Source organism: Salmo salar, chromosome ssa07, assembly GCF_905237065.1.
Source record: "Salmo salar chromosome ssa07, Ssal_v3.1, whole genome shotgun sequence".
Lineage (NCBI taxonomy): Eukaryota > Metazoa > Chordata > Actinopteri > Salmoniformes > Salmonidae > Salmo > Salmo salar.
The window spans coordinates 63,265,972-63,293,406 of NC_059448.1; the positions used below are offsets into that span (position 1 = coordinate 63,265,972).

Genomic DNA, 27,435 nt, shown 5'->3' on the forward strand with positions numbered 1-27,435 from the left:
TGTTAGAATGTGAGGCATATTAAACAGAGGGAACATGGAGAACAGTGGAGGAACATGTTAGAATGTGAGGCATATTAAACAGAGGGAACATGGAGAACAGTGGAGGAACATGTTAGAATGTGAGGCATATTAAACAGAGGGAACAGTGGAGGAACATGTTAGAATGTGAGGCATATTAAACAGAGGGAACATGAAACAGTGGAGGAACATGTTAGAATGTGAGGCATATTAAACAGAGGGAACAAGTGGAGGAACATGTTAGAATGTGAGGCATATTAAACAGAGGGAACATGGAGAACAGTGGAGGAACATGTTAGAATGTGAGGCATATTAAACAGAGGGAACATGGAGAAGTGGAGGAACATGTTAGAATGTGAGGCATATTAAACAGAGGGAACATGGAGAACAGTGGAGGAACATGTTAGAATGTGAGGCATATTAAACAGAGGGAACAGTGGAGGAACATGTTAGAATGTGAGGCATATTAAACAGAGGGAACAGTGGAGGAACATGTTAGAATGTGAGGCATATTAAACAGAGGGAACATGGAGAACAGTGGAGGAACATGTTAGAATGTGAGACATATTAAACAGAGGGAACATAGTGGAGGAACATGTTAGAATGTGAGGCATATTAAACAGAGGGAACAGGAGAGTGGAGGAACATGTTAGAATGTGAGGCATATTAAACAGAGGGAACATGGAGAACAGTGGAGGAACATGTTAGAATGTGAGGCATATTAAACAGAGGGAACATGGAGAACAGTGGAGGAACATGTTAGAATGTGAGGCATATTAAACAGAGGGAACAGTGGAGGAACATGTTAGAATGTGAGGCATATTAAACAGAGGGAACAGTGGAGGAACATGTTAGAATGTGAGACATATTAAACAGAGGGAACAGTGGAGGAACATGTTAGAATGTGAGGCATATTAAACAGAGGGAACATGGAGAACAGTGGAGGAACATGTTAGAATGTGAGGCATATTAAACAGAGGGAACATGGAGAACAGTGGAGGAACATGTTAGAATGTGAGGCATATTAAACAGAGGGAACAGTGGAGGAACATGTTAGAATGTGAGGCATATTAAACAGAGGGAACATGGAGAACAGTGGAGGAACATGTTAGAATGTGAGGCATATTAAACAGAGGGAACATGGAGAACAGTGGAGGAACATGTTAGAATGTGAGGCATATTAAACAGAGGGAACAGTGGAGGAACATGTTAGAATGTGAGGCATATAAACAGAGGGAACAGTGGAGGAACATGTTAGAATGTGAGGCATATTAAACAGAGGGAACAGTGGAGGAACATGTTAGAATGTGAGGCATATTAAACAGAGGGAACATGGAGAACAGTGGAGGAACATGTTAGAATGTGAGGCATATTAAACAGAGGGAACAGTGGAGGAACATGTTAGAATGTGAGGCATATTAAACAGAGGGAACAGTGGAGGAACATGTTAGAATGTGAGGCATATTAAACAGAGGGAACATGGAGAACAGTGGAGGAACATGTTAGAATGTGAGGCATATTAAACAGAGGGAACATGGAGGAACATGTTAGAATGTAGGCATATAACAGAGGGAACAGTGGAGGAACATGTTAGAATGTGAGGCATATTAAACAGAGGGAACATGGAGAACAGTGGAGGAACATGTTAGAATGTGAGGCATATTAAACAGAGGGAACAGTGGAGGAACATGTTAGAATGTGAGGCATATTAAACAGAGGGAACATGGAGAACAGTGGAGGAACATGTTAGAATGTGAGGCATATTAAACAGAGGGAACAGTGGAGGAACATGTTAGAATGTGAGGCATATTAAACAGAGGGAACATGGAGAACAGTGGAGGAACATGTTAGAATGTGAGACATATTAAACAGAGGGAACATGGAGAACAGTGGAGGAACATGTTAGAATGTGAGGCATATTAAACAGAGGGAACATAGGAGGAACATGTTAGAATGTGAGGCATATTAAACAGAGGGAACATGGAGAACAGTGGAGGAACATGTTAGAATGTGAGGCATATTAAACAGAGGGAACAGTGGAGGAACATGTTAGAATGTGAGGCATATTAAACAGAGGGAACATGGAGCATGAGGAACATGTTAGAATGTGAGGCATATTAAACAGAGGGAACAGTGGAGGAACATGTTAGAATGTGAGACATATTAAACAGAGGGAACATGGAGAACAGTGGAGGAACATGTTAGAATGTGAGGCATATTAAACAGAGGGAACAGTGGAGGAACATGTTAGAATGTGAGGCATATTAAACAGAGGGAACAGTGGAGGAACATGTTAGAATGTGAGGCATATTAAACAGAGGGAACATGGAGAACAGTGGAGGAACATGTTAGAATGTGAGGCATATTAAACAGAGGGAACATGGAGGAACATGTTAGAATGTGAGGCATATTAAACAGAGGGAACAGTGGAGGAACATGTTAGAATGTGAGGCATATTAAACAGAGGGAACAAGTGGAGGAACATGTTAGAATGTGAGGCATATTAAACAGAGGGAACAGTGGAGGAACATGTTAGAATGTGAGGCATATTAAACAGAGGGAACATGGAGAACAGTGGAGGAACATGTTAGAATGTGAGGCATATTAAACAGAGGGAACAGTGGAGGAACATGTTAGAATGTGAGGCATATTAAACAGAGGGAACATGGAGAACAGTGGAGGAACATGTTAGAATGTGAGGCATATTAAACAGAGGGAACATAGAACAGTGGAGGAACATGTTAGAATGTGAGGCATATTAAACAGAGGGAACATGGAGAACAGTGGAGGAACATGTTAGAATGTGAGACATATTAAACAGAGGGAACATGGAGAACAGTGGAGGAACATGTTAGAATGTGAGGCATATTAAACAGAGGGAACATGGAGAACAGTGGAGGAACATGTTAGAATGTGAGGCATATTAAACAGAGGGAACATGGAGAACAGTGGAGGAACATGTTAGAATGTGAGGCATATTAAACAGAGGGAACAGTGGAGGAACATGTTAGAATGTGAGGCATATTAAACAGAGGGAACAGTGGAGGAACATGTTAGAATGTGACTGAGGCACATACAGAAAATAGCAGTGAACAAAATGAAGAGCTGAAGAGAAAACGGTAGGGTGAATGAATGATATAGACAACTGTATGATGGTTACTGATAATTCCTGTCAACTTTGCAGAGAATTGCACATCTTTCATCTGTCTGTCTATAGTAGTAGTAGTAGTAGTAGTAGTAGTAGTAGTAGTAGTAGTAGTAGTAGTAGTAGTAGTAGTACCAGCCTACTCACTACAAACCCTGCACCCTGAATTTTTGTAAACAATGAGCAGCGGTAGTCGCTAGTGTGTTAGCTGGGGTAGTCGTTAGTGTGTTAGCTGGGGTAGTCGTTAGTGTGTTAGCTGGGGTAGTCGTTAGTGTGTTAGCTGGGGTAGTCGTTAGTGTGTTAGCTGGGGTAGTCGTTAGTGTGTTAGCTGGGGTAGTCGTTAGTGTGTTAGCTGGGGTAGTCGTTAGTGTGTTAGCTGGGGTAGTCGTTAGTGTGTTAGCTGGGGTAGTCGTTAGTGTGTTAGCTGGGGTAGTCGTTGGTGTGTTAGCTGGGGTAGTCGTTGGTGTGTTAGCTGGGGTAGTCGTTGGTGTGTTAGCTGGGGTAGTCGTTGGTGTGTTAGCCTGTTGGGGATAGGGGGCAGTATTTGCACGGCTGGATAAAAAAACGTACCCGATTTAATCTGGTTACTACACCTGCCCAGTAACTAGAATATGCATATAATTATTGGCTTTGGATAGAAAACACCCTAAAGTTTCTAAAACTGTTTGAATGGTGTCTGTGAGTATAACAGAACTCCTATGGCAGGCCAAAACCTGAGAAGATTTCAAGCAGGAAGTGGCCTGTCTGAGAAGTAGTGTTTCATCTTGGCTCTTTTTATTGAAGACTCAGGATCTGTGCAATAACGTGACACTTCCTACGTCTTCCATAGGGTCTCAGAGCCCGGGAAAACGTTGAACGATATCGAGGCAGGCTCTGGCTGAAACACTTTATCGCTTTTGGCAAGTGGCCACTCAGAGTACTATGGGCTTAGGCGCGTGCCCGCTTCGACCGAATGGTTTGTTTTCCTTTGTCTGTTTATCTAAACGCAGATTCCCGGTCGGAATATTATCGCTTTTTTATGAGAAAAATGGCATAAAAATTGATTTTAAACAGCGGTTGACATGCTTCGAAATATTGTAATGGAATATTTAGAATTTTTTGGTCACGAATTGCGCCATGCTCGTCACCCTTATTTAGCCTTTAGGATAGTGTCTAGAACGCACGAACAAAACGCCGCTGTTTGGATATAACGATGGATTATTTTGGACCAAACCAACATTTGTTATTGAAGTAGAAGTCCTGGGAGTGCATTCTGACGAAGACAACAAAGGTAAGAACATTTTTCTTATAGTAAATCTGACTTTGATGAGTGCTAAACCTGCTGGGTGTCTAAATATCTAGCCCTGTGATGCCGGGCTATCTACTGAGAATATTGCAAAATGTGCTTTCACCAAAAAGCTATTTTAAAATCGGACATATCGAGTGCATAGAGGAGTTCTGTATCTATAATTCTTAAAATAATTGTTATGCTTTTTGTGAACGTTTATCGTGAGTAATTTAGTAAATTCACCGGCAGTGTTCGGTGGGAATGCTAGTCACATGCTAGTCACATGCAAATGTAAAAAGCTGGTTTTTGATATAAATATGAACTTGATTGAACAAAACATGCATGTATTGTATAACATAATGTCCTAAGATTGTCATCTGATGAAGATCATCAAAGGTTAGTTCTACATTTAGCTGTGGTTTGGGTTTATGTGACATTATATGCTAGCTTGAAAAATGGGTGTCTGATTATTTCTGGCTGGGTAGTCTGCTGACATAATCTAATGTTTTGCTTTCGTTGTAAAGCCTTTTTGAAATCGGACAGTGTGGTTAGATTAACGAGAGTCTTATCTTTAAAATGGTGTAAAATAGTCATATTTTTGAAAAATTGAAGTAATAGCATATCTAAGGATTTGAATAACGCGCCACAGGATTCAACTGGCTGTTGAGTAGGTAGCCCATAGAGGTTAGCTGGGGTAGTCGTTAGTGTGTTAGCTGGGGTAGTCGTTAGTGTGTTAGCTGGGGTAGTCGTTAGTGTGTTAGCTGGGGTAGTCGTTTGCTGGGGTAGTCGTTTGCGTGTTAGCTGGGGTAGTCGTTTGCTGGGGTAGTCGTTTGCGTGTTAGCTGGGGTAGTCGTTAGCTGGGCTAGTCGTCAGCGTGTGAGCTGGGCTAGTTGTCAGCGTGTGAGCTGGGGTAGTCGTCAGCGTGTGAGCTGGGGTAGTCGTCAGCGTGTGAGCTGGGGTAGTCGTCAGCGTGTTAGCTGGGGTAGTCGTCAGCGTGTTAGCTGGGGTAGTCGTCAGCGTGTTAGCTGGGGTAGTCGTCAGCGAGTTAACTGGGGTAGTCGTCAGCGTGTTAACTGGGGTAGTCGTCAGCGAGTTAGCTGGGGTAGTCGTCAGCGTGTTAGCTGGGGTAGTCGTCAGCGTGTTAGCTGGGGTAGTCGTCAGCGTGTTAGCTGGGGTAGTCGTCAGCGTGTTAACTGGGGTAGTTGTAGTGTACTCACTTTGGTCCTCCACACTCCACAGCAGAGGCCTTGACGACAGGCAGCGTCTGGAAGCCCACCGGCTCCACACTGAGCGTGTTCCTCTCCACTGCCTCCAAGATGGCCGACCCCAGCTACAGGAGAGGTTAGAGGTCAGGTTGAAAGTGCTCTAAGGCAGGAAGCCCACCGTAAGTCCACAGCCTCCAAGATGAGGTCAGATGTTAGGGGTCAGGGTGAAAGTACAGTATATGTATAGACAGTACCGCTTCAGTTACTTCTAGTTTTATTCAACATTTCTAAATACTTCTTTCAGTAAGTGTCAGTTTTTCTCAACTCTTAGTACCTCTATTCTGCCACAAGAGGACAGTGTAACAGATCAGTCTATTCAGAGTACAGAATAGTGTTGCAGGGTATACCGAAACTTCTGTACTTTTTAGACTGTTCTGGGCTGCATTAGCTTCACAGTCCCCACTCATGCTGCACAGACACTGACACGCTTGAATAATGCCACACAGACCGTAATAAAATTGTTCATTACGGTTCGCAAAACAATGTCCATACAGGCCAGAAAACATTTACAATGCAGGACAATACCGGTAGCTTCCAGGTTTAAATGTAGGCTAACTTTCCTTACTAGACTACAGCTGAATTCACTACCCTAGTACTTTGTGATAACATCCAAGCCATAATGCAAAATACGCTGATTTCAAAGCTGATTGTCACCAAAAACGTTATTAATTGACTTAGTCTCCCTCGCAGCACCACAATCTAAATTCCCTCCTTTGCCTCCTGGTTTCCACAGCCACATTCTGCCTCACAAATTACACTCATTTATTAAAGAGACAGCGCTATAAAGAAGAGATTGCATTTTTCTATGCAAATGTTGTTAATCAGTACACTAAAATATGTTCTCTTAGCAGTTGCCAATAAGTCCTAAATGGAAGGGATTGTTTGTCATCTGTAGCCTCATGAAATCAGCCAAAACAAGCTGAATAACTCAATGAATACACACACTCCTATTGAATAATATGCATTCACCTGTATCGTAAATAGACCTAGGTTACGTCTTGATTTACCCAGTTAACCAATAGAGATGTACCATTCAAATAAATGATTAGCATTATGTTGTTATGGAGTCAGATTGGTAAAAGTCTAATTGATTGTATGATTGTATCATTTATTCATTACTACATACAAGGCTGTCCTCCGAAAAATGTTGACGTAAAACATTTCAAATGTAACGATATTGAACTCAAAAGCTGAGTTTACCTGTCTGGATCAAGTGCCATTCTGTAACTTTGGCTAATACACCTTTTCTTTGTGTGCTATAGTTTTGGTATCAAGTATTGTGATGCAATAGAGTATCGTGATAGTAAAGCTGGTATTGGGTTGAAAGTTCAAATGGTGGTATGGTGACAACACTAGTACAGAATACTAATGATAACACGAGAGGCAGCTGTTAGTTCTGGTGATAGAGGACACCATCATCTAATAGCAGACTCAGTTATAACAGCTCCAGTCAGACATTATACTGGCTCCCTGCTGGAATACACAGACTCAGTTATAACAGCTCCAGTCAGACATTATACTGGCTCCCTGCTGGAATACACAGACTCAGTTATAACAGCTCCAGTCAGACATTATACTGTCTCCCTGCTGGAATACACAGACTCAGTTATAACAGCTCCAGTCAGACATTATACTGGCTCCCTGCTGGAATACACAGACTCAGTTATAACAGCTCGAGTCAGACATTATACTGTCTCCCTGCTGGAATACACAGACTCAGTTATAACAGCTCCAGTCAGACATTATACTGGCTCCCTGCTGGAATACACAGACTCAGTTATAACAGCTCCAGTCAGACATTATACTGGCTCCCTGCCGGAATACACAGACTCAGTTATAACAGCTCCAGTCAGACATTATACTGGCTCCCTGCCGGAATACACAGACTCAGTTATAACAGCTCCAGTCAGACATTATACTGGCTCCCTGCCGGAATACACAGACTCAGTTATAACAGCTCCAGTCAGACATTATACTGGCTCCCTGCCGGAATACACAGACTCAGTTATAACAGCTCCAGTCAGACATTATACTGGCTCCCTGCCGGAATACACAGACTCAGTTATAACAGCTCCAGTCAGACATTATACTGGCTCCCTGCCGGAATACACAGACTCAGTTATAACAGCTCCAGTCAGACATTATACTGGCTCCCTGCCGGAATACACAGACTCAGTTATAACAGCTCCAGTCAGACATTATACTGGCTCCCTGCCGGAATACACAGACTCAGTTATAACAGCTCCAGTCAGACATTATACTGGCTCCCTGCCGGAATACACAGACTCAGTTATAACAGCTCCAGTCAGACATTATACTGGCTCCCTGCCGGAATACACAGACTCAGTTATAACAGCTCCAGTCAGACATTATACTGGCTCCCTGCCGGAATACACAGACTCAGTTATAACAGCTCCAGTCAGACATTATACTGGCTCCCTGCCGGAATACACAGACTCAGTTATAACAGCTCCAGTCAGACATTATGCTGGCTCCCTGCCGGAATACACAGACTCAGTTATAACAGCTCCAGTCAGACATTATACTGGCTCCCTGCCGGAATACACAGACTCAGTTATAACAGCTCCAGTCAGACATTATGCTGGCTCCCTGCCGGAATACACAGACTCAGTTATAACAGCTCCAGTCAGACATTATACTGGCTCCCTGCCGGAATACACAGACTCAGTTATAACAGCTCCAGTCAGACATTATGCTGGCTCCCTGCCGGAATACACAGACTCAGTTATAACAGCTCCAGTCAGACATTATACTGGCTCCCTGCCGGAATACACAGACTCAGTTATAACAGCTCCAGTCAGACATTATACTGGCTCCCTGCCGGAATACACAGACTCAGTTATAACAGCTCCAGTCAGACATTATACTGGCTCCCTGCCGGAATACACAGACTCAGTTATAACAGCTCCAGTCAGACATTATACTGGCTCCCTGCCGGAATACACAGACTCAGTTATAACAGCTCCAGTCAGACATTATACTGGCTCCCTGCCGGAATACACAGACTCAGTTATAACAGCTCCAGTCAGACATTATACTGGCTCCCTGCCGGAATACACAGACTCAGTTATAACAGCTCCAGTCAGACATTATACTGGCTCCCTGCCGGAATACACAGACTCAGTTATAACAGCTCCAGTCAGACATTATACTGGCTCCCTGCCGGAATACACAGACTCAGTTATAACAGCTCCAGTCAGACATTATACTGGCTCCCTGCCGGAATACACAGACTCAGTTATAACAGCTCCAGTCAGACATTATACTGGCTCCCTGCCGGAATACACAGACTCAGTTATAACAGCTCCAGTCAGACATTATACTGGCTCCCTGCCGGAATACACAGACTCAGTTATGACAGCTCCAGTCAGACATTATACTGGCTCCCTGCTGGAATACACAGACTCAGTTATAACAGCTCCAGTCAGACATTATACTGGCTCCCTGCTGGAATACACAGACTCAGTTATAACAGCTCCAGTCAGACATTATACTGGCTCCCTGCTGGAATACACAGACTCAGTTATAACAGCTCCAGTCAGACATTATACTGGCTCCCTGCTGGAATACACAGACTCAGTTATAACAGCTCCAGTCAGACATTATACTGGCTCCCTGCTGGAATACGGATACGACCACAGGTACAAAGGAGTGAAAGAAGTTCAGACTGGTGAGTCCATCCGGTCACTACGGAAGCCCAGAGGGTACTTGGTGAAACCAGACAAAACAGAGAGCACTTTGTAAAACAATGTTAACAGCTAGATTCATTTAGGATTTTGAATGAGTTTTCTTCATCATAGAGCTGATGACATGCAGGACACAGAATAGGCCTTTATGAACTATCATACATCCTTCACTGGGCATTACTGTGCCTCACTCCTGGAGGTGGTGTGGCGTGTGCCTCACTCCTGGAGGTGGTGTGGCGTGTGCCTCACTCCTGGAGGTGGTGTGGCGTGTGCCTCACTCCTGGAGGTGGTGTGGCGTGTGCCTCACTCCTGGAGGAGGTGTGGCGTGTGCCTCACTCCTGGAGGAGGTGTGGCGTGTGCCTCACTCCTGGAGGAGGTGTGGCGTGTGCCTCACTCCTGGAGGAGGTGTGGCGTGTGCCTCACTCCTGGAGGAGGTGTGGCGTGTGCCTCACTCCTGGAGGAGGTGTGGCGTGTGCCTCACTCCTGGAGGAGGTGTGGCGTGTGCCTCACTCCTGGAGGTGGTGTGGCGTGTGCCTCACTCCTGGAGGTGGTGTGGCGTGTGCCTCACTCCTGGAGGTGGTGTGGCGTGTGCCTCACTCCTGGAGGTGGTGTGGCGTGTGCCTCACTCCTGGAGGTGGTGTGGCGTGTGCCTCACTCCTGGAGGTGGTGTGGTGTGTGCCTCACTCCTGGAGGTGGTGTGGTGTGTGCCTCACTCCTGGAGGTGGTGTGGTGTGTGCCTCACTCCTGGAGGTGGTGTGGTGTGTGCCTCACTCCTGGAGGTGGTGTGGTGTGTGCCTCACTCCTGGAGGTGGTGTGGTGTGTGCCTCACTCCTGGAGGTGGTGTGGTGTGTACCTCACTCCTGGAGGTGGTGTGGTGTGTACCTCACTCCTGGAGGTGGTGTGGTGTGTACCTCACTCCTGGAGGTGGTGTGGTGTGTACCTCACTCTTGGAGAAGGTGAGACAGGGGTAGATGTCCTCGCTGTAGACTCTCTCCAAGAAGGAGCTGTTCCTCTCCAGACTGGGCTCCTCCTTCCACAACTTAAACTCACTAAACAGCAGACTGTCCAGCTGAAGAGGAGTAGGGGGTGGAGGAAGAGGAGTAGGGGGTGGAGGAAGAGGAGTAGGGGGTGGAGGAAGAGGAGTAGGGGTGCAGGAAGAGGAGTAGGGGTGGATGAAGAGGAGTAGAGGGGTGGAGGAAGAGGAATAGGGGGTGGAGGAAGAGGAATAGGGGGTGGAGGAAGAGGAGTAGGGGTGGAGGAAGAGGAGTAGGGGTGGAGGAAGAAGAGTAGGGGGTGGAGGAAGAAGAGTAGGGGGTGGAGGAAGAAGTAGGGTGGGAAGAAGAGTAGGTAAAAGAGTAGGGGGTGGAGGAAGAAGAGTAGGGGGTGGATGTGGAGGAAGAAGAGTAGGGGTGGAGGAAGAGGAGTAGGGGTGGAGGAAGAGGAGTAGGGGGTGGATGAAGAGGAGTGGGGTGGATGAAGAGGAGTAGGGGGTGGAGGAAGAGGAGTAGGGGGTGGAGGAAGAGGAGTAGGGGTGGAGGAAGAGGAGTAGGGGTGGAGGAAGAGGAATAGGGGTGGAGGAAGAGGAGTAGGGGGTGGAGGAAGAGGAGTAGGGGTGGAGGAAGAGGAGTAGGGGGGTGGAGGAAGAAGAGTAGGGGTGGAGGAAGAGGAGTAGGGAGTGGAGGAAGAGGAGTAGGGAGTGGATGAAGAGGAGTAGGGGGTGGATGAAGAGGAGTAGGGGGTGGATGAAGAGGAGTAGGGGGTGGATGAAGAAGAGTAGAGGGTGGAGGAAGAGGAGTAGGGGTGGAGGAAGAGGAGTAGGGGTGGAGGAAGAGGAGTAGGGGGTGGAGGAAGAGGAGTAGGGGGTGGAGGAAGAGGAGTAGGGGGTGGAGGAAGAGGAGTAGGGGGTGGAGGAAGAGGAGTAGGGAGTGGAGGAAGAGGAGGAGGAGCAAAGTAGACACTTTAATGTCACACACATAGCTCAACAACATAACTTACACACACCAACAGACCACATCCAGATCCCCTCTTCAGCCTCCTCCAGGAAGATAGTTATGGATGATTCATTCCTGCTGTATTACAGTGCTCACAGCTCTCAGTTTCACTCCTATTCATGCATGATAACTACTAATAGTCCAGCTTCATGAGGGTCCCTGCAAACAGCGAGAGAGGAAGGGTGGGTGGGTGGGTGGATGGATGGAGAGACAGAGAGAGAGACAGACAGAGAGAGACAGACAGAGACAGAGAGAGAGAGAGAAAGGGGAGAGAGAGAGAGCTAGAGAGAGGAAGGGGAGAGAGAGAGCTAGAGAGAGGAAGGGGAGAGAGAGAGAGCTAGAGAGAGGAAGGGGAGAGAGAGAGCTAGAGAGAGGAAGGGGAGAGAGAGAGCTAGAGAGAGGAGGGAGAGAAGGGGAGAGGGAGAGAGCTAGAGAGAGGAAGGGGAGAGGGAGAGAGCTAGAGAGAGGAAGGGGAGAGGGAGAGAGCTAGAGAGAGGAAGGGGAGAGGAAGGGGAGAGAGAGCGAGAGAGGAAGGGGGGAGAGAGAGAGAGGAAGGGGGGAGAGAGAGAGAGAGGGAGAGGAAGGAGGAAATAGGTAGAATAATACCCCTAGCCCTCAGCAGCAGAGAGAAGATGAGGAGAGAGCAGTAAAGGAGAAGGCTGATGGATGTGATTTAACTCTGGGTAAGGTTTCACTGACCCACAGACATTACCGTATGAGAGAGAGTCAGGGAGGGAGGAAGGGAGGGAGCAGGGGAGAGACGGGGGAGAGAAAGAGATATCGGGAGGGAGAGACAGAGACAGAGAGAGGGTCTGTGAGCTTTTTCAATGTACAGGTGTGGCTGAAATCTGGTGTCAACAGTAACAGGGGCAGACAGGGAAAGTGGCCAAAGAAACCATGACTAAAAAGCTCCTACAGTAGAAAAATCTATTCATGACATGCATTATTTCTGATGATATCACACTGGGCAGGTCTCAAACTTACTGTAACACTGTCACCTACAGTAGGAACACTGAGGTCATGGTCATTAACTGCTTTCGCCTCCACTGCATATTTTGAACCTGTATTTAACTAGGCAAGTCAGTTAAGAACAAATTGTTACTTACAATGACGGCCTACAGGGGAAAAGTGGGTTAACTGCCTTGTTCCGGGGCAGAAGGACAGATTTTAACTTGTCTGCTCGGGGATTCGAACCAGCAACCTTTGGGATCTATAGACCTACTCCATTTCCAAATAGGCAGTTTAACACAAAGAACACATGGTTCCTTACGGTTGACCTGGATATTCTATACCCAGCAACTAAACATACAGTAGTTCTGTCTGCAGAGGCATGTTTCTGTCATCTTTAACTCATACAGTGAGGGAAAAAAGTATTTGATCCCCTGCTGATTTTGTACGTTTGCCCACTGACAAAGAAATGATCAGTCTATAATTTTAATGGTAGGTTTATTTGAACAGTGAGAGACAGAATAACAACAAAAAAATCCAGAAAAACGCATGTCAAAAATGTTATAAATTGATTTGCATTTTAATGAGGGAAATATGTGTGTGTGTGTGTGTGTGTGTGTGTGTGTGTGTGTGTGTGTGTGTGTGTGTTACGTCCGTGTGTGTGTTACCTCTCTGCAGTCTCGTATGATGGGCTGTGTGGCACTCAGGTCCTGCCCGCTGCCCAGCATGGCGCTGCTGGTACTCTTGTTGCGGCCGTGGCCCTTCTTGAAGGGGGCCTTGGAGCCCCCAGGAAGGTCGTGACAGGGGGAGGTGGGGGACGTGGACAGGACCAAGGTCTTCAGGGCAGACACCTCCGCCTGGAGCACATCAATCTGGGGGGGAACATCACACAAAAATAACCCATACAGATACAGGTCTATCTTCTGTCTCATCTCACACCGTTCTAACAGAGAGAGGAGTGGAACAGCTTTACACAGTCTCACACCGTTCTAACAGAGAGAGGAGTGGAACAGGTTTACACAGTCTCACACCGTTCTAACAGAGAGAGGAGTGGAACAGCTTTACACAGTCTCACACCGTTCTAACAGAGAGAGGAGTGGAACAGGTTTACACAGTCTCACACCGTTCTAACAGAGAGAGGAGTGGAACAGCTTTACACAGTCTCACCGTTCTAACAGAGAGAGGAGTGGAACAGCTTTACACAGTCTCACACCGTTCTAACAGAGAGAGGAGTGGAACAGCTTTACACAGTCTCACACCGTTCTAACAGAGAGAGGAGTGGAACAGGTTTACACAGTCTCACACCGTTCTAACAGAGAGAGGAGTGGAACAGCTTTACACAGTCTCACACCGTTCTAACAGAGAGAGGAGTGGAACAGCTTTACACAGTCTCACACCGTTCTAACAGAGAGAGGAGTGGAACAGCTTTACACAGTCTCACACCGTTCTAACAGAGAGAGGTGTGGAACAGGTTTACACAGTCTCACACCCTTCTAACAGAGAGAGGTGTGGAACAGGTTTACACAGTCTCACACCGTTCTAACAGAGAGAGGAGTGGAACAGCTTTACACAGTCTCACACCATCGTCTCACACTGTATCTCACGGTCCAGAAATCTATTCGTTTCGTTTTTAAAAATGTGCCTTACTCTATCAAGGTCGACTGATAGGAGTGCGATCTACAGGACTGTTACCGTCTCAGACTGATATATGATCTACAGGACTGTTACCGTGGACAGCTGATATATGATCTCACGACCGTTCCAGACTGATTATGATCTACAGGACTGTTACCGTCAGACTGATATATGATCTACAGGACCGTTACCGTCAGACTGATATATGATCTACAGGACTGTTACCGTCAGACTGATATATGATCTACAGGACCGTTACCGTCAGACTGATATATGATCTACAGGACTGTTACCGTCGAGACTGATATATGATCTACAGGACTGTTACCGTCAGACTGATATATGATCTACAGGACTGTTACCGTCAGACTGATATATGATCTACAGGACTGTTACCGTCAGACTGATATATGATCTACAGGACTGTTACCGTCAGACTGATATATGATCTACAGGACTGTTACCGTCAGACTGATATATGATCTACAGGACTGTTACCGTCAGACTGATATATGATCTACAGGACCGTTACCGTCAGACTGATATATGATCTACAGGACCGTTACCGTCAGACTGATATATGATCTACAGGACCGTTACTGTCAGACTGATATATGATCTACAGGACTGTTACCGTCAGACTGATATATGATCTACAGGACCGTTACCGTCAGACTGATATATGATCTACAGGACCGTTACCGTCAGACTGATATATGATCTACAGGACCGTTACCGTCAGACTGATATATGATCTACAGGACCGTTACCGTCAGACTGATATATGATCTACAGGACCGTTACCGTCAGACTGATATATGATCTACAGGACCGTTACCGTCAGACTGATATATGATCTACAGGACCGTTACCGTCAGACTGATATATGATCTACAGGACCGTTACCGTCAGACTGATATATGATCTACAGGACTGTTACCGTCAGACTGATATATGATCTACAGGACTGTTACCGTCAGACTGATATATGATCTACAGGACTGTTACCGTCAGACTGATATATGATCTACAGGACTGTTACCGTCAGACTGATATATGATCTACAGGACTGTTACCGTCAGACTGATATATGATCTACAGGACTGTTACCGTCAGACTGATATATGATCTACAGGACTGTTACCGTCAGACTGATATATGATCTACAGGACCGTTACCGTCAGACTGATATATGATCTACAGGACTGTTACCGTCAGACTGATATATGATCTACAGGACTGTTACCGTCAGACTGATATATGATCTACAGGACTGTTACCGTCAGACTGATATATGATCTACAGGACTGTTACCGTCAGACTGATATATGATCTACAGGACTGTTACCGTCAGACTGATATATGATCTACAGGACTGTTACCGTCAGACTGATATATGATCTACAGGACTGTTACCGTCAGACTGATATATGATCTACAGGACTGTTACCGTCAGACTGATATATGATCTACAGGCTTTACCGTCAGACTGTATATCATCTAGCAGACTCTTACCCAGAGCGATTACAAATGTGCATTCACCTATAATATCCAGTGGAACCCCTTTACAATAGTGCATCTAAATCTTTTAAGGGGGGTTAGAAGGATTACTTTATCCTATCCCAGGTATTCCTTGAAGAGGTGGGTTTCAGGTGTCTCCGGAAGGTGGTGATTGACTCCGCTGTCCTGGCGTCGGAGGGAGCTTGTTCACCTTGGTGCCAGAGCAGCGAACAGTTTTGACTGGGCTGAGCGGGAACTGTTTCCTCAGAGTGGGACGAGCAGGCCAGAGGTGGATGAACATGCCTACAGGACTGTTACCGTCAGACTGATATATGATCTACAGGACTGTTACCGTCAGACTGATATATGATCTACAGGACTGTTACCGTCAGACTGATATATGATCTACAGGACTGTTACCGTCAGACTGATATATGATCTACAGGACTGTTACCGTCAGACTGATATATGATCTACAGGACTGTTACTGCTATCACTCACAGAACTGATACAACCTGCTATTAAAGCAGCCAGACATGGTGCACTACAGTCAGTCAGTCCCTGTGGCTTCCATTAACAGCCAGCCGGGAGGCTGCAGTGGTGTGACTGATACAACCTGCTATTAAACCAGTCAGTCCCTGTGGCTCCATAACAGCCAGCCGGAGGCTGCAGTGGTGCTTACATGCATAACCAGTCAGTCCCTGTGGCTTCCATTAACAGCCAGCCGGGAGGCTGCAGTGGTGTGACTGATACAACCTGCTATTAAACCAGTCAGTCCCTGTGGCTTCCATTAACAGCCAGCCGGGAGGCTGCAGTGGTGTGACTGATACCTTTAGTGAAGAGGCAGCACACATAAATCAGCCAGCACTCCATCTCTTCACACACACACACACACACACACACACACACACACACACACACACACACACACACACACACACACACACACACACACACACACACACACACACACACAAAAGTCATTAGAAGACTATCTGATGGGCCAGCCACTCCATCTCCATGAGGGTAACAGTCTGGTAGACACAGTAGTATAGAACACGGTGGTGAACAGTTCAGTCCTCACCTTGTTCAGAGCTTCCTTCAGCTGCTTCTCAGCCGTCGACTGTTTGATGTTGGCCTCACGCACCATCTTGTGAGCTTCCTGTAAGAAGGCACGAGACGTTAGACCCACAATGCATCTCTCATCACCCTGACCTCTAACCCCTACCGACTCTTCACACAATACAACACACAAAACAGAGAGCCCAACAACCAAACACAAGCCAAGACAACCTGAGTCAGAGTTACAGCTGGCACCAAACACCCAGAGAAAAGCAGGTTAGTATCTTTACAAACTAACATGAGTTTTGAAAACAGGAGAGAGGAGAGACAGAGGAGACAGAGAGAGGAGGGAAACTGTTAATCTAGCTACGTAAGAGAAGGGAGGAGAGAAGCCAAAACACTTTGATCACAAGGAGGGCAATCTTAGTGTTTCTGCGGGGATGAATTAGCCGGTCGGACCAACCTCAAACAGGCTAGCAGTGAGCTCCTCCAGTTCCTGGCCCAGTTGGTCCCTGACTTTAGAAAGCCTTTTACACTGCTCGTCTTTTAACTTAAGATCCTTAAGAAATGAAAAAACAAACATGAAAAAAACTAAAAAAAACGTGATGAATAAATGAATGTAAATATAAATGACGTGGTAATAATAATGACAAAGGAAAATCAAATGTGGTTTATTTTAGCATCCGAAATAAGATGAAACAAATCAAAAATGTGAAGTGTAGCGTGACTTAGTGTGTGTGAATGTTGTAGGTGTGTGTAGACTTTACACAGGCATGTACCGTAAACACACACAGTTCAGTTGACAGCAGGCCAAGTTTCCATAGCTGAAATCAAAACGTTTATATTACCCTAATAATATATTACCCTGTACAGTAAATGTATTTCAGAGCAATAAAATACTTGGTTAGTTCCTGGAAGGGATCTTTAACAGTGTGTGGCCCTTATTGTTCTATACTAGTTCCTGGAAGGGATCTTTAACAGTGTGTGGCCCTTATTGTTCTATACTAGTTCCTGGAAGGGATCTTTAACAGTGTGTGGCCCTTATTGTTCTATACTAGTTCCTGGAAGGGATCTTTAACAGTGTGTGGCCCTTATTGTTCTATACTAGTTCCTGGAAGGGATCTTTAACAGTGTGTGGCCCTTATTGTTCTATACTAGTTCCTGGAAGGGATCTTTAACAGTGTGTGGCCCTTATTGTTCTATACTAGTTCCTGGAAGGGATCTTTAACAGTGTGTGGCCCTTATTGTTCTATACTAGTTCCTGGAAGGAACATGGACATCCACTGTAAGCTGTATAAACTGGGTGTTGTCCATGCCATATAATACAATAGAAACATTTGTGTCCACTAGACGAGATGGTTCTTGTCGGTAAATATAGTGAGGCTACACCCACCAACCCCCACCCACATGCTGATGCAGTAACTGTTGTTCACACAGAAACTGTATGTTTAGAGCTACAGCCCCACAGGGGGTGCAAGCGTGCACACACACACACACACACAAACACACGGTTTACTAGTCCTCTCCTCTGGCAAGGTGACACCTCTTGACACATTGTTTTGTTAACAAACCCAGTTGTTAAATAACTTTCCAGGGCCTGACCAAATACAACAGGACAGATACTAGTGGTATTCTACACCGTGGTAAACAACAGGACAGATACTAGTGGTATTCTACACCGTGGTAAACAACAGGACAGACACTAGTGGTATTCTACACCATGGTAAACAACAGGACAGACACTAGTGGTATTCTACACCATGGTAAACAACAGGACAGACACTAGTGGTAAACAACAGGACAGACACTAGTGGTAAACAACAGGACAGACACTAGTGGTATTCTACACCGTGGTAAACAACAGGACAGATACTAGTGGTATTCTCCACCATGGTAAACAACAGGACAGATACTAGTGGTAAACAACAGGACAGATACTAGTGGTAAACAACAGGACAGATACTAGTGGTAAACAACAGGACAGATACTAGTGGTAAACAACAGGACAGATACTAGTGGTATTCTACACCGTGGTAAACAACAGGACAGACACTAGTGGTATTCTACACCATGGTAAACAACAGGACAGACACTAGTGGTACCTGGTAAACAACAGGACAGATACTAGTGGTATTCTACACCATGGTAAACAACAGGACAGACACTAGTGGTATTCTACACCATGGTAAACAACAGGACAGACACTAGTGGTAAACAACAGGACAGATACTAGTGGTAAACAACAGGACAGATACTAGTGGTAAACAACAGGACAGATACTAGTGGTAAACAACAGGACAGATACTAGTGGTAAACAACAGGACAGACACTAGTGGTAAACAACAGGACAGATACTAGTGGTAAACAACAGGACAGATACTAGTGGTATTCTACACCATGGTAAACAACAGGACAGATACTAGTGGTAAACAACAGGACAGATACTAGTGGTATTCTACACCATGGTAAACAACAGGACAGACACTAGTGGTAAACAACAGGACAGATACTAGTGGTATTCTACACCATGGTAAACAACAGGACAGATACTAGTGGTAAACAACAGGACAGATACTAGTGGTAAACAACAGGACAGATACTAGTGGTATTCTACACCATGGTAAACAACAGGACAGATACTAGTGGTAAACAACAGGACAGATACTAGTGGTAAACAACAGGACAGATACTAGTGGTAAACAACAGGACAGATACTAGTGGTATTCTACACCATGGTAAACAACAGGACAGATACTAGTGGTAAACAACAGGACAGATACTAGTGGTATTCTACACCATGGTAAACAACAGGACAGATACTAGTGGTAAACAACAGGACAGACACTAGTGGTATTCTACACCATGGTAAACAACAGGACAGATACTAGTGGTAAACAACAGGACAGATACTAGTGGTATTCTACACCATGGTAAACAACAGGACAGATACTAGTGGTAAACAACAGGACAGATACTAGTGGTATTCTACACCATGGTAAACAACAGGACAGATACTAGTGGTATTCTACACCATGGTAAACAACAGGACAGACACTAGTGGTATTCTACACCATGGTAAACAACAGGACAGATACTAGTGGTAAACAACAGGACAGATACTAGTGGTAAACAACAGGACAGATACTAGTGGTAAACAACAGGACAGATACTAGTGGTAAACAACAGGACAGACACTAGTGGTAAACAACAGGACAGATACTAGTGGTAAACAACAGGACAGATACTAGTGGTATTCTACACCATGGTAAACAACAGGACAGATACTAGTGGTAAACAACAGGACAGATACTAGTGGTAAACAACAGGACAGATACTAGTGGTAAACAACAGGACAGATACTAGTGGTAAACAACAGGACAGATACTAGTGGTAAACAACAGGACAGACACTAGTGGTAAACAACAGGACAGATACTAGTGGTAAACAACAGGACAGATACTAGTGGTAAACAACAGGACAGATACTAGTGGTATTCTACACCATGGTAAACAACAGGACAGATACTAGTGGTAAACAACAGGACAGATACTAGTGGTAAACAACAGGACAGATACTAGTGGTATTCTACACCATGGTAAACAACAGGACAGATACTAGTGGTATTCTACACCATGGTAAACAACAGGACAGATACTAGTGGTATTCTACACCATGGTAAACAACAGGACAGACACTAGTGGTATTCTACACCATGGTAAACAACAGGACAGATACTAGTGGTAAACAACAGGACAGATACTAGTGGTATTCTACACCATGGTAAACAACAGGACAGATACTAGTGGTAAACAACAGGACAGACACTAGTGGTAAAACAACAGGACAGACACTAGTGGTAAACAACAGGACAGATACTAGTGGTAAACAACAGGACAGATACTAGTGGTATTCTACACCGTGGTAAACAACAGGACAGATACTAGTGGTATTCTACACCATGGTAAACAACAGGACAGACACTAGTGGTATTCTACACCATGGTTAACAACAGGACAGATACTAGTGGTAAACAACAGGACAGATACTAGTGGTATTCTACACCATGGTAAACAACAGGACAGATACTAGTGGTATTCACCCTGGTAAACAACAGGACAGATACTAGTGGTATTCTACACCATGGTAAACAACAGGACAGATACTAGTGGTAAACAACAGGACAGATACTAGTGGTATTCTACACCATGGTAAACAACAGGACAGACACTAGTGGTAAACAACAGGACAGATACTAGTGGTATTCTACACCATGGTAAACAACAGGACAGATACTAGTGGTATTCTACACCATGGTAAACAACAGGACAGATACTAGTGGTAAACAACAGGACAGATACTAGTGGTAAACAACAGGACAGATACTAGTGGTAAACAACAGGACAGATACTAGTGGTATTCTACACCATGGTAAACAACAGGACAGATACTAGTGGTATTCTACACCATGGTAAACAACAGGACAGATACTAGTGGTATTCTACACCATGGTAAACAACAGGACAGATACTAGTGGTATTCTACACCATGGTAAACAACAGGACAGATACTAGTGGTAAACAACAGGACAGATACTAGTGGTATTCTACACCATGGTAAACAACAGGACAGACACTAGTGGTATTCTACACCGTGGTAAACAACAGGACAGATACTAGTGGTAAACAACAGGACAGATACTAGTGGTATTCTACACCGTGGTAAACAACAGGACAGATACTAGTGGTAAACAACAGGACAGATACTAGTGGTAAACAACAGGACAGATACTAGTGGTAAACAACAGGACAGATACTAGTGGTAAACAACAGGACAGATACTAGTGGTATTCTACACCGTGGTAAACAACAGGACAGATACTAGTGGTATTCTACACCGTGGTAAACAACAGGACAGATACTAGTGGTAAACAACAGGACAGATACTAGTGGTATTCTACACCGTGGTAAACAACAGGACAGATACTAGTGGTATTCTACACCGTGGTAAACAACAGGACAGACACTAGTGGTAAACAACAGGACAGATACTAGTGGTATTCTACACCATGGTAAACAACAGGACAGATACTAGTGGTAAACAACAGGACAGACACTAGTGGTATTCTACACCATGGTAAACAACAGGACAGACACTAGTGGTATTCTACACCATGGTAAACAACAGGACAGACACTAGTGGTATTCTACACCATGGTAAACAACAGGACAGATACTAGTGGTATTCTACACCGTGGTAAACAACAGGACAGATACTAGTGGTAAACAACAGGACAGATACTAGTGGTAAACAACAGGACAGATACTAGTGGTAAACAACAGGACAGATACTAGTGGTAAACAACAGGACAGATACTAGTGGTAAACAACAGGACAGATACTAGTGGTATTCTACACCATGGTAAACAACAGGACAGATACTAGTGGTAAACAACAGGACAGATACTAGTGGTAAACAACAGGACAGATACTAGTGGTAAACAACAGGACAGATACTAGTGGTAAACAACAGGACAGATACTAGTGGTATTCTACACCATGGTAAACAACAGGACAGACACTAGTGGTATTCTACACCATGGTAAACAACAGGACAGATACTAGTGGTAAACAACAGGACAGATACTAGTGGTAAACAACAGTACAGACACTAGTGGTAAACAACAGGACAGATACTAGTGGTAAACAACAGGACAGATACTAGTGGTAAACAACAGGACAGACACTAGTGGTAAACAACAGGACAGATACTAGTGGTAAACAACAGGACAGATACTAGTGGTAAACAACAGGACAGATACTAGTGGTATTCTACACCATGGTAAACAACAGGACAGATACTAGTGGTATTCTACACCATGGTAAACAACAGGACAGACACTAGTGGTAAACAACAGGACAGATACTAGTGGTATTCTACACCGTGGTAAACAACAGGACAGATACTAGTGGTATTCTACACCATGGTAAACAACAGGACAGATACTAGTGGTAAACAACAGGACAGATACTAGTGGTATTCTACACCATGGTAAACAACAGGACAGATACTAGTGGTAAACAACAGGACAGATACTAGTGGTATTCTACACCATGGTAAACAACAGGACAGATACTAGTGGTATTCTACACCATGGTAAACAACAGGACAGATACTAGTGGTATTCTACACCATGGTTAAGAACAGGACAGACACTAGTGGTAAACAACAGGACAGACACTAGTGGTATTCTACACCGTGGTAAACAACAGGACAGATACTAGTGGTAAACAACAGGACAGATACTAGTGGTAAACAACAGGACAGATACTAGTGGTAAACAACAGGACAGATACTAGTGGTATTCTACACCATGGTAAACAACAGGACAGATACTAGTGGTATTCTACACCATGGTAAACAACAGGACAGATACTAGTGGTATTCTACACCATGGTAAACAACAGGACAGACACTAGTGGTAAACAACAGGACAGATACTAGTGGTATTCTACACCATGGTAAACAACAGGACAGATACTAGTGGTATTCTACACCGTGGTAAACAACAGGACAGACACTAGTGGTAAACAACAGGACAGATACTAGTGGTATTCTACACCGTGGTAAACAACAGGACAGACACTAGTGGTAAACAACAGGACAGATACTAGTGGTATTCTACACCGTGGTAAACAACAGGACAGATACTAGTGGTATTCTACACCGTGGTAAACAACAGGACAGACACTAGTGGTATTCTACACCGTGGTAAACAACAGGACAGATACTAGTGGTATTCTACACCATGGTAAACAACAGGACAGACACTAGTGGTATTCCCGTGGTAAACAACAGGACAGATACTAGTGGTATTCTACACCGTGGTAAACAACAGGACAGACACTAGTGGTATTCTACACCATGGTAAACAACAGGACAGACACTAGTGGTATTCTACACCATGGTAAACAACACGACAGATACTAGTGGTATTCTACACCATGGTAAACAACAGGACAGATACTAGTGGTAAACAACAGGACAGATACTAGTGGTATTCTACACCATGGTAAACAACAGGACAGATACTAGTGGTATTCTACACCATGGTAAACAATAGGACAGACACTAGTGGTATTCTACACCATGGTAAACAACAGGACAGATACTAGTGGTAAACAACAGGACAGATACTAGTGGTAAACAACAGGACAGATACTAGTGGTAAACAACAGGACAGATACTAGTGGTAAACAACAGGACAGACACTAGTGGTAAACAACAGGACAGATACTAGTGGTAAACAACAGGACAGATACTAGTGGTAAACAACAGGACAGACACTAGTGGTAAACAACAGGACAGACACTAGTGGTAAACAACAGGACAGACACTAGTGGTATTCTACACCATGGTAAACAACAGGACAGATACTAGTGGTAAACAACAGGACAGATACTAGTGGTATTCTACACCATGGTAAACAACAGGACAGATACTAGTGGTATTCTACACCATGGTAAACAACAGGACAGATACTAGTGGTAAACAACAGGACAGACACTAGTGGTATTCTACACCATGGTAAAGAACAGGACAGATACTAGTGGTATTCTACACCATGGTAAACAACAGGACAGATACTAGTGGTATTCTACACCATGGTAAACAACAGGACAGACACTAGTGGTATTCTACACCATGGTAAACAACAGGACAGACACTAGTGGTAAACAACAGGACAGATACTAGTGGTATTCTACACCGTGGTAAACAACAGGACAGACACTAGTGGTATTCTACACCATGGTAAACAACAGGACAGATACTAGTGGTAAACAACAGGACAGACACTAGTGGTATTCTACACCATGGTAAACAACAGGACAGATACTAGTGGTAAACAACAGGACAGATACTAGTGGTATTCTACACCACTAGTGGTAAACAACAGGACAGATACTAGTGGTAAACAACAGGACAGATACTAGTGGTATTCTACACCGTGGTAAACAACAGGACAGATACTAGTGGTATAACAACAGGACAGATACTAGTGGTAAACAACAGGACAGATACTAGTGGTAAACAACAGGACAGACACTAGTGGTAAACAACAGGACAGATACTAGTGGTAAACAACAGGACAGATACTAGTGGTAAACAACAGGACAGACACTAGTGGTAAACAACAGGACAGATACTAGTGGTAAACAACAGGACAGACACTAGTGGTATTCTACACCATGGTAAACAACAGGACAGATACTAGTGGTAAAACAACAGGACAGATACTAGTGGTATTCTACACCATGGTAAACAACAGGACAGATACTAGTGGTATTCTACACCATGGTAAACAACAGGACAGATACTAGTGGTAAACAACAGGACAGACACTAGTGGTATTCTACACCATGGTAAACAACAGGACAGATACTAGTGGTATTCTACACCATGGTAAACAACAGGACAGATACTAGTGGTATTCTACACCATGGTAAACAACAGGACAGACACTAGTGGTATTCTACACCATGGTAAACAACAGGACAGACACTAGTGGTAAACAACAGGACAGATACTAGTGGTATTCTACACCATGGTAAACAACAGGACAGATACTAGTGGTATTCTAACCATGGTAAACAACAGGACAGATACTAGTGGTAAACAACAGGACAGACACTAGTGGTATTCTACACCATGGTAAACAACAGGACAGATACTAGTGGTATTCTACACCATGGTAAACAACAGGACAGACACTAGTGGTATTCTACACCATGGTAAACAACAGGACAGATACTAGTGGTAAACAACAGGACAGACACTAGTGGTAAACAACAGGACAGATACTAGTGGTAAACAACAGGACAGACACTAGTGGTAAACAACAGGACAGACACTAGTGGTAAACAACAGGACAGACACTAGTGGTATTCTACACCATGGTAAACAACAGGACAGACACTAGTGGTATTCTACACCATGGTAAACAACAGGACAGACACTAGTGGTAAACAACAGGACAGATACTAGTGGTATTCTACACCATGGTAAACAACAGGACAGACACTAGTGGTATTCTACACCATGGTAAACAACAGGACAGACACTAGTGGTAAACAACAGGACAGATACTAGTGGTATTCTACACCATGGTAAACAACAGGACAGATACTAGTGGTATTCTACACCATGGTAAACAACAGGACAGATACTAGTGGTAAACAACAGGACAGACACTAGTGGTATTCTACACCATGGTAAACAACAGGACAGATACTAGTGGTAAACAACAGGACAGATACTAGTGGTAAACAACAGGACAGATACTAGTGGTAAACAACAGGACAGATACTAGTGGTATTCTACACCATGGTAAACAACAGGACAGATACTAGTGGTAAACAACAGGACAGATACTAGTGGTATTCTACACCATGGTAAACAACAGGACAGATACTAGTGGTAAACAACAGGACAGATACTAGTGGTAAACAACAGGACAGATACTAGTGGTAAACAACAGGACAGACACTAGTGGTAAACAACAGGACAGATACTAGTGGTAAACAACAGGACAGATACTAGTGGTAAACAACAGGACAGACACTAGTGGTAAACAACAGGACAGACACTAGTGGTAAACAACAGGACAGACACTAGTGGTATTCTACACCATGGTAAACAACAGGACAGATACTAGTGGTATTCTACACCGTGGTAAACAACAGGACAGATACTAGTGGTAAACAACAGGACAGATACTAGTGGTATTCTACACCATGGTAAACAACAGGACAGATACTAGTGGTATTCTACACCATGGTAAACAACAGGACAGATACTAGTGGTAAACAACAGGACAGACACTAGTGGTATTCTACACCATGGTAAAGAACAGGACAGATACTAGTGGTATTCTACACCATGGTAAACAACAGGACAGATACTAGTGGTATTCTACACCATGGTAAACAACAGGACAGACACTAGTGGTATTCTACACCATGGTAAACAACAGGACAGACACTAGTGGTAAACAACAGGACAGATACTAGTGGTATTCTACACCATGGTAAACAACAGGACAGATACTAGTGGTATTCTACACCATGGTAAACAACAGGACAGATACTAGTGGTAAACAACAGGACAGACACTAGTGGTATTCTACACCATGGTAAAGAACAGGACAGATACTAGTGGTATTCTACACCATGGTAAACAACAGGACAGACACTAGTGGTAAACAACAGGACAGATACTAGTGGTATTCTACACCATGGTAAACAACAGGACAGATACTAGTGGTATTCTACACCATGGTAAACAACAGGACAGATACTAGTGGTATTCTACACCATGGTAAACAACAGGACAGATACTAGTGGTATTCTACACCATGGTAAACAACAGGACAGATACTAGTGGTAAACAACAGGACAGACACTAGTGGTAAACAACAGGACAGATACTAGTGGTATTCTACACCATGGTAAACAACAGGACAGATACTAGTGGTATTCTACACCATGGTAAACAACAGGACAGATACTAGTGGTAAACAACAGGACAGACACTAGTGGTAAACAACAGGACAGATACTAGTGGTAAACAACAGGACAGACACTAGTGGTATTCTACACCATGGTAAACAACAGGACAGATACTAGTGGTATTCTACACCATGGTAAACAACAGGACAGATACTAGTGGTAAACAACAGGACAGATACTAGTGGTAAACAACAGTACAGATACTAGTGGTAAACAACAGGACAGACACTAGTGGTAAACAACAGGACAGATACTAGTGGTAAACAACAGGACAGATACTAGTGGTAAACAACAGGACAGATACTAGTGGTATTCTACACCATGGTAAACAA

General features: G+C 44.2%; 1 protein-coding gene across 6 annotated transcripts in view; it reads right to left on the reverse strand.

Moving 5' to 3' along the window:
* The window catches only part of LOC123743807 (rab-3A-interacting protein), an 80,673-nt gene that overhangs the window by 10,991 nt on the left and 42,247 nt on the right, over nt 1–27,435 (reverse strand). For 5 of the 6 annotated variants that reach the window (XM_045722431.1, XM_045722428.1, XM_045722429.1 and 2 more), the window contains 5 exons: nt 17,002–17,097; nt 16,561–16,638; nt 13,010–13,213; nt 10,343–10,471; nt 5,648–5,760 (listed from right to left, as the gene is read on the reverse strand). In XM_045722431.1, coding sequence (XP_045578387.1) covers nt 5,648–5,760; nt 10,343–10,471; nt 13,010–13,213; nt 16,561–16,638; nt 17,002–17,097 — 620 coding nt within the window. The remainder of the gene's footprint in view (nt 1–5,647; nt 5,761–10,342; nt 10,472–13,009; nt 13,214–16,560; nt 16,639–17,001; nt 17,098–27,435) is intronic. The other variant, XM_045722432.1, reaches the window with a different exon arrangement.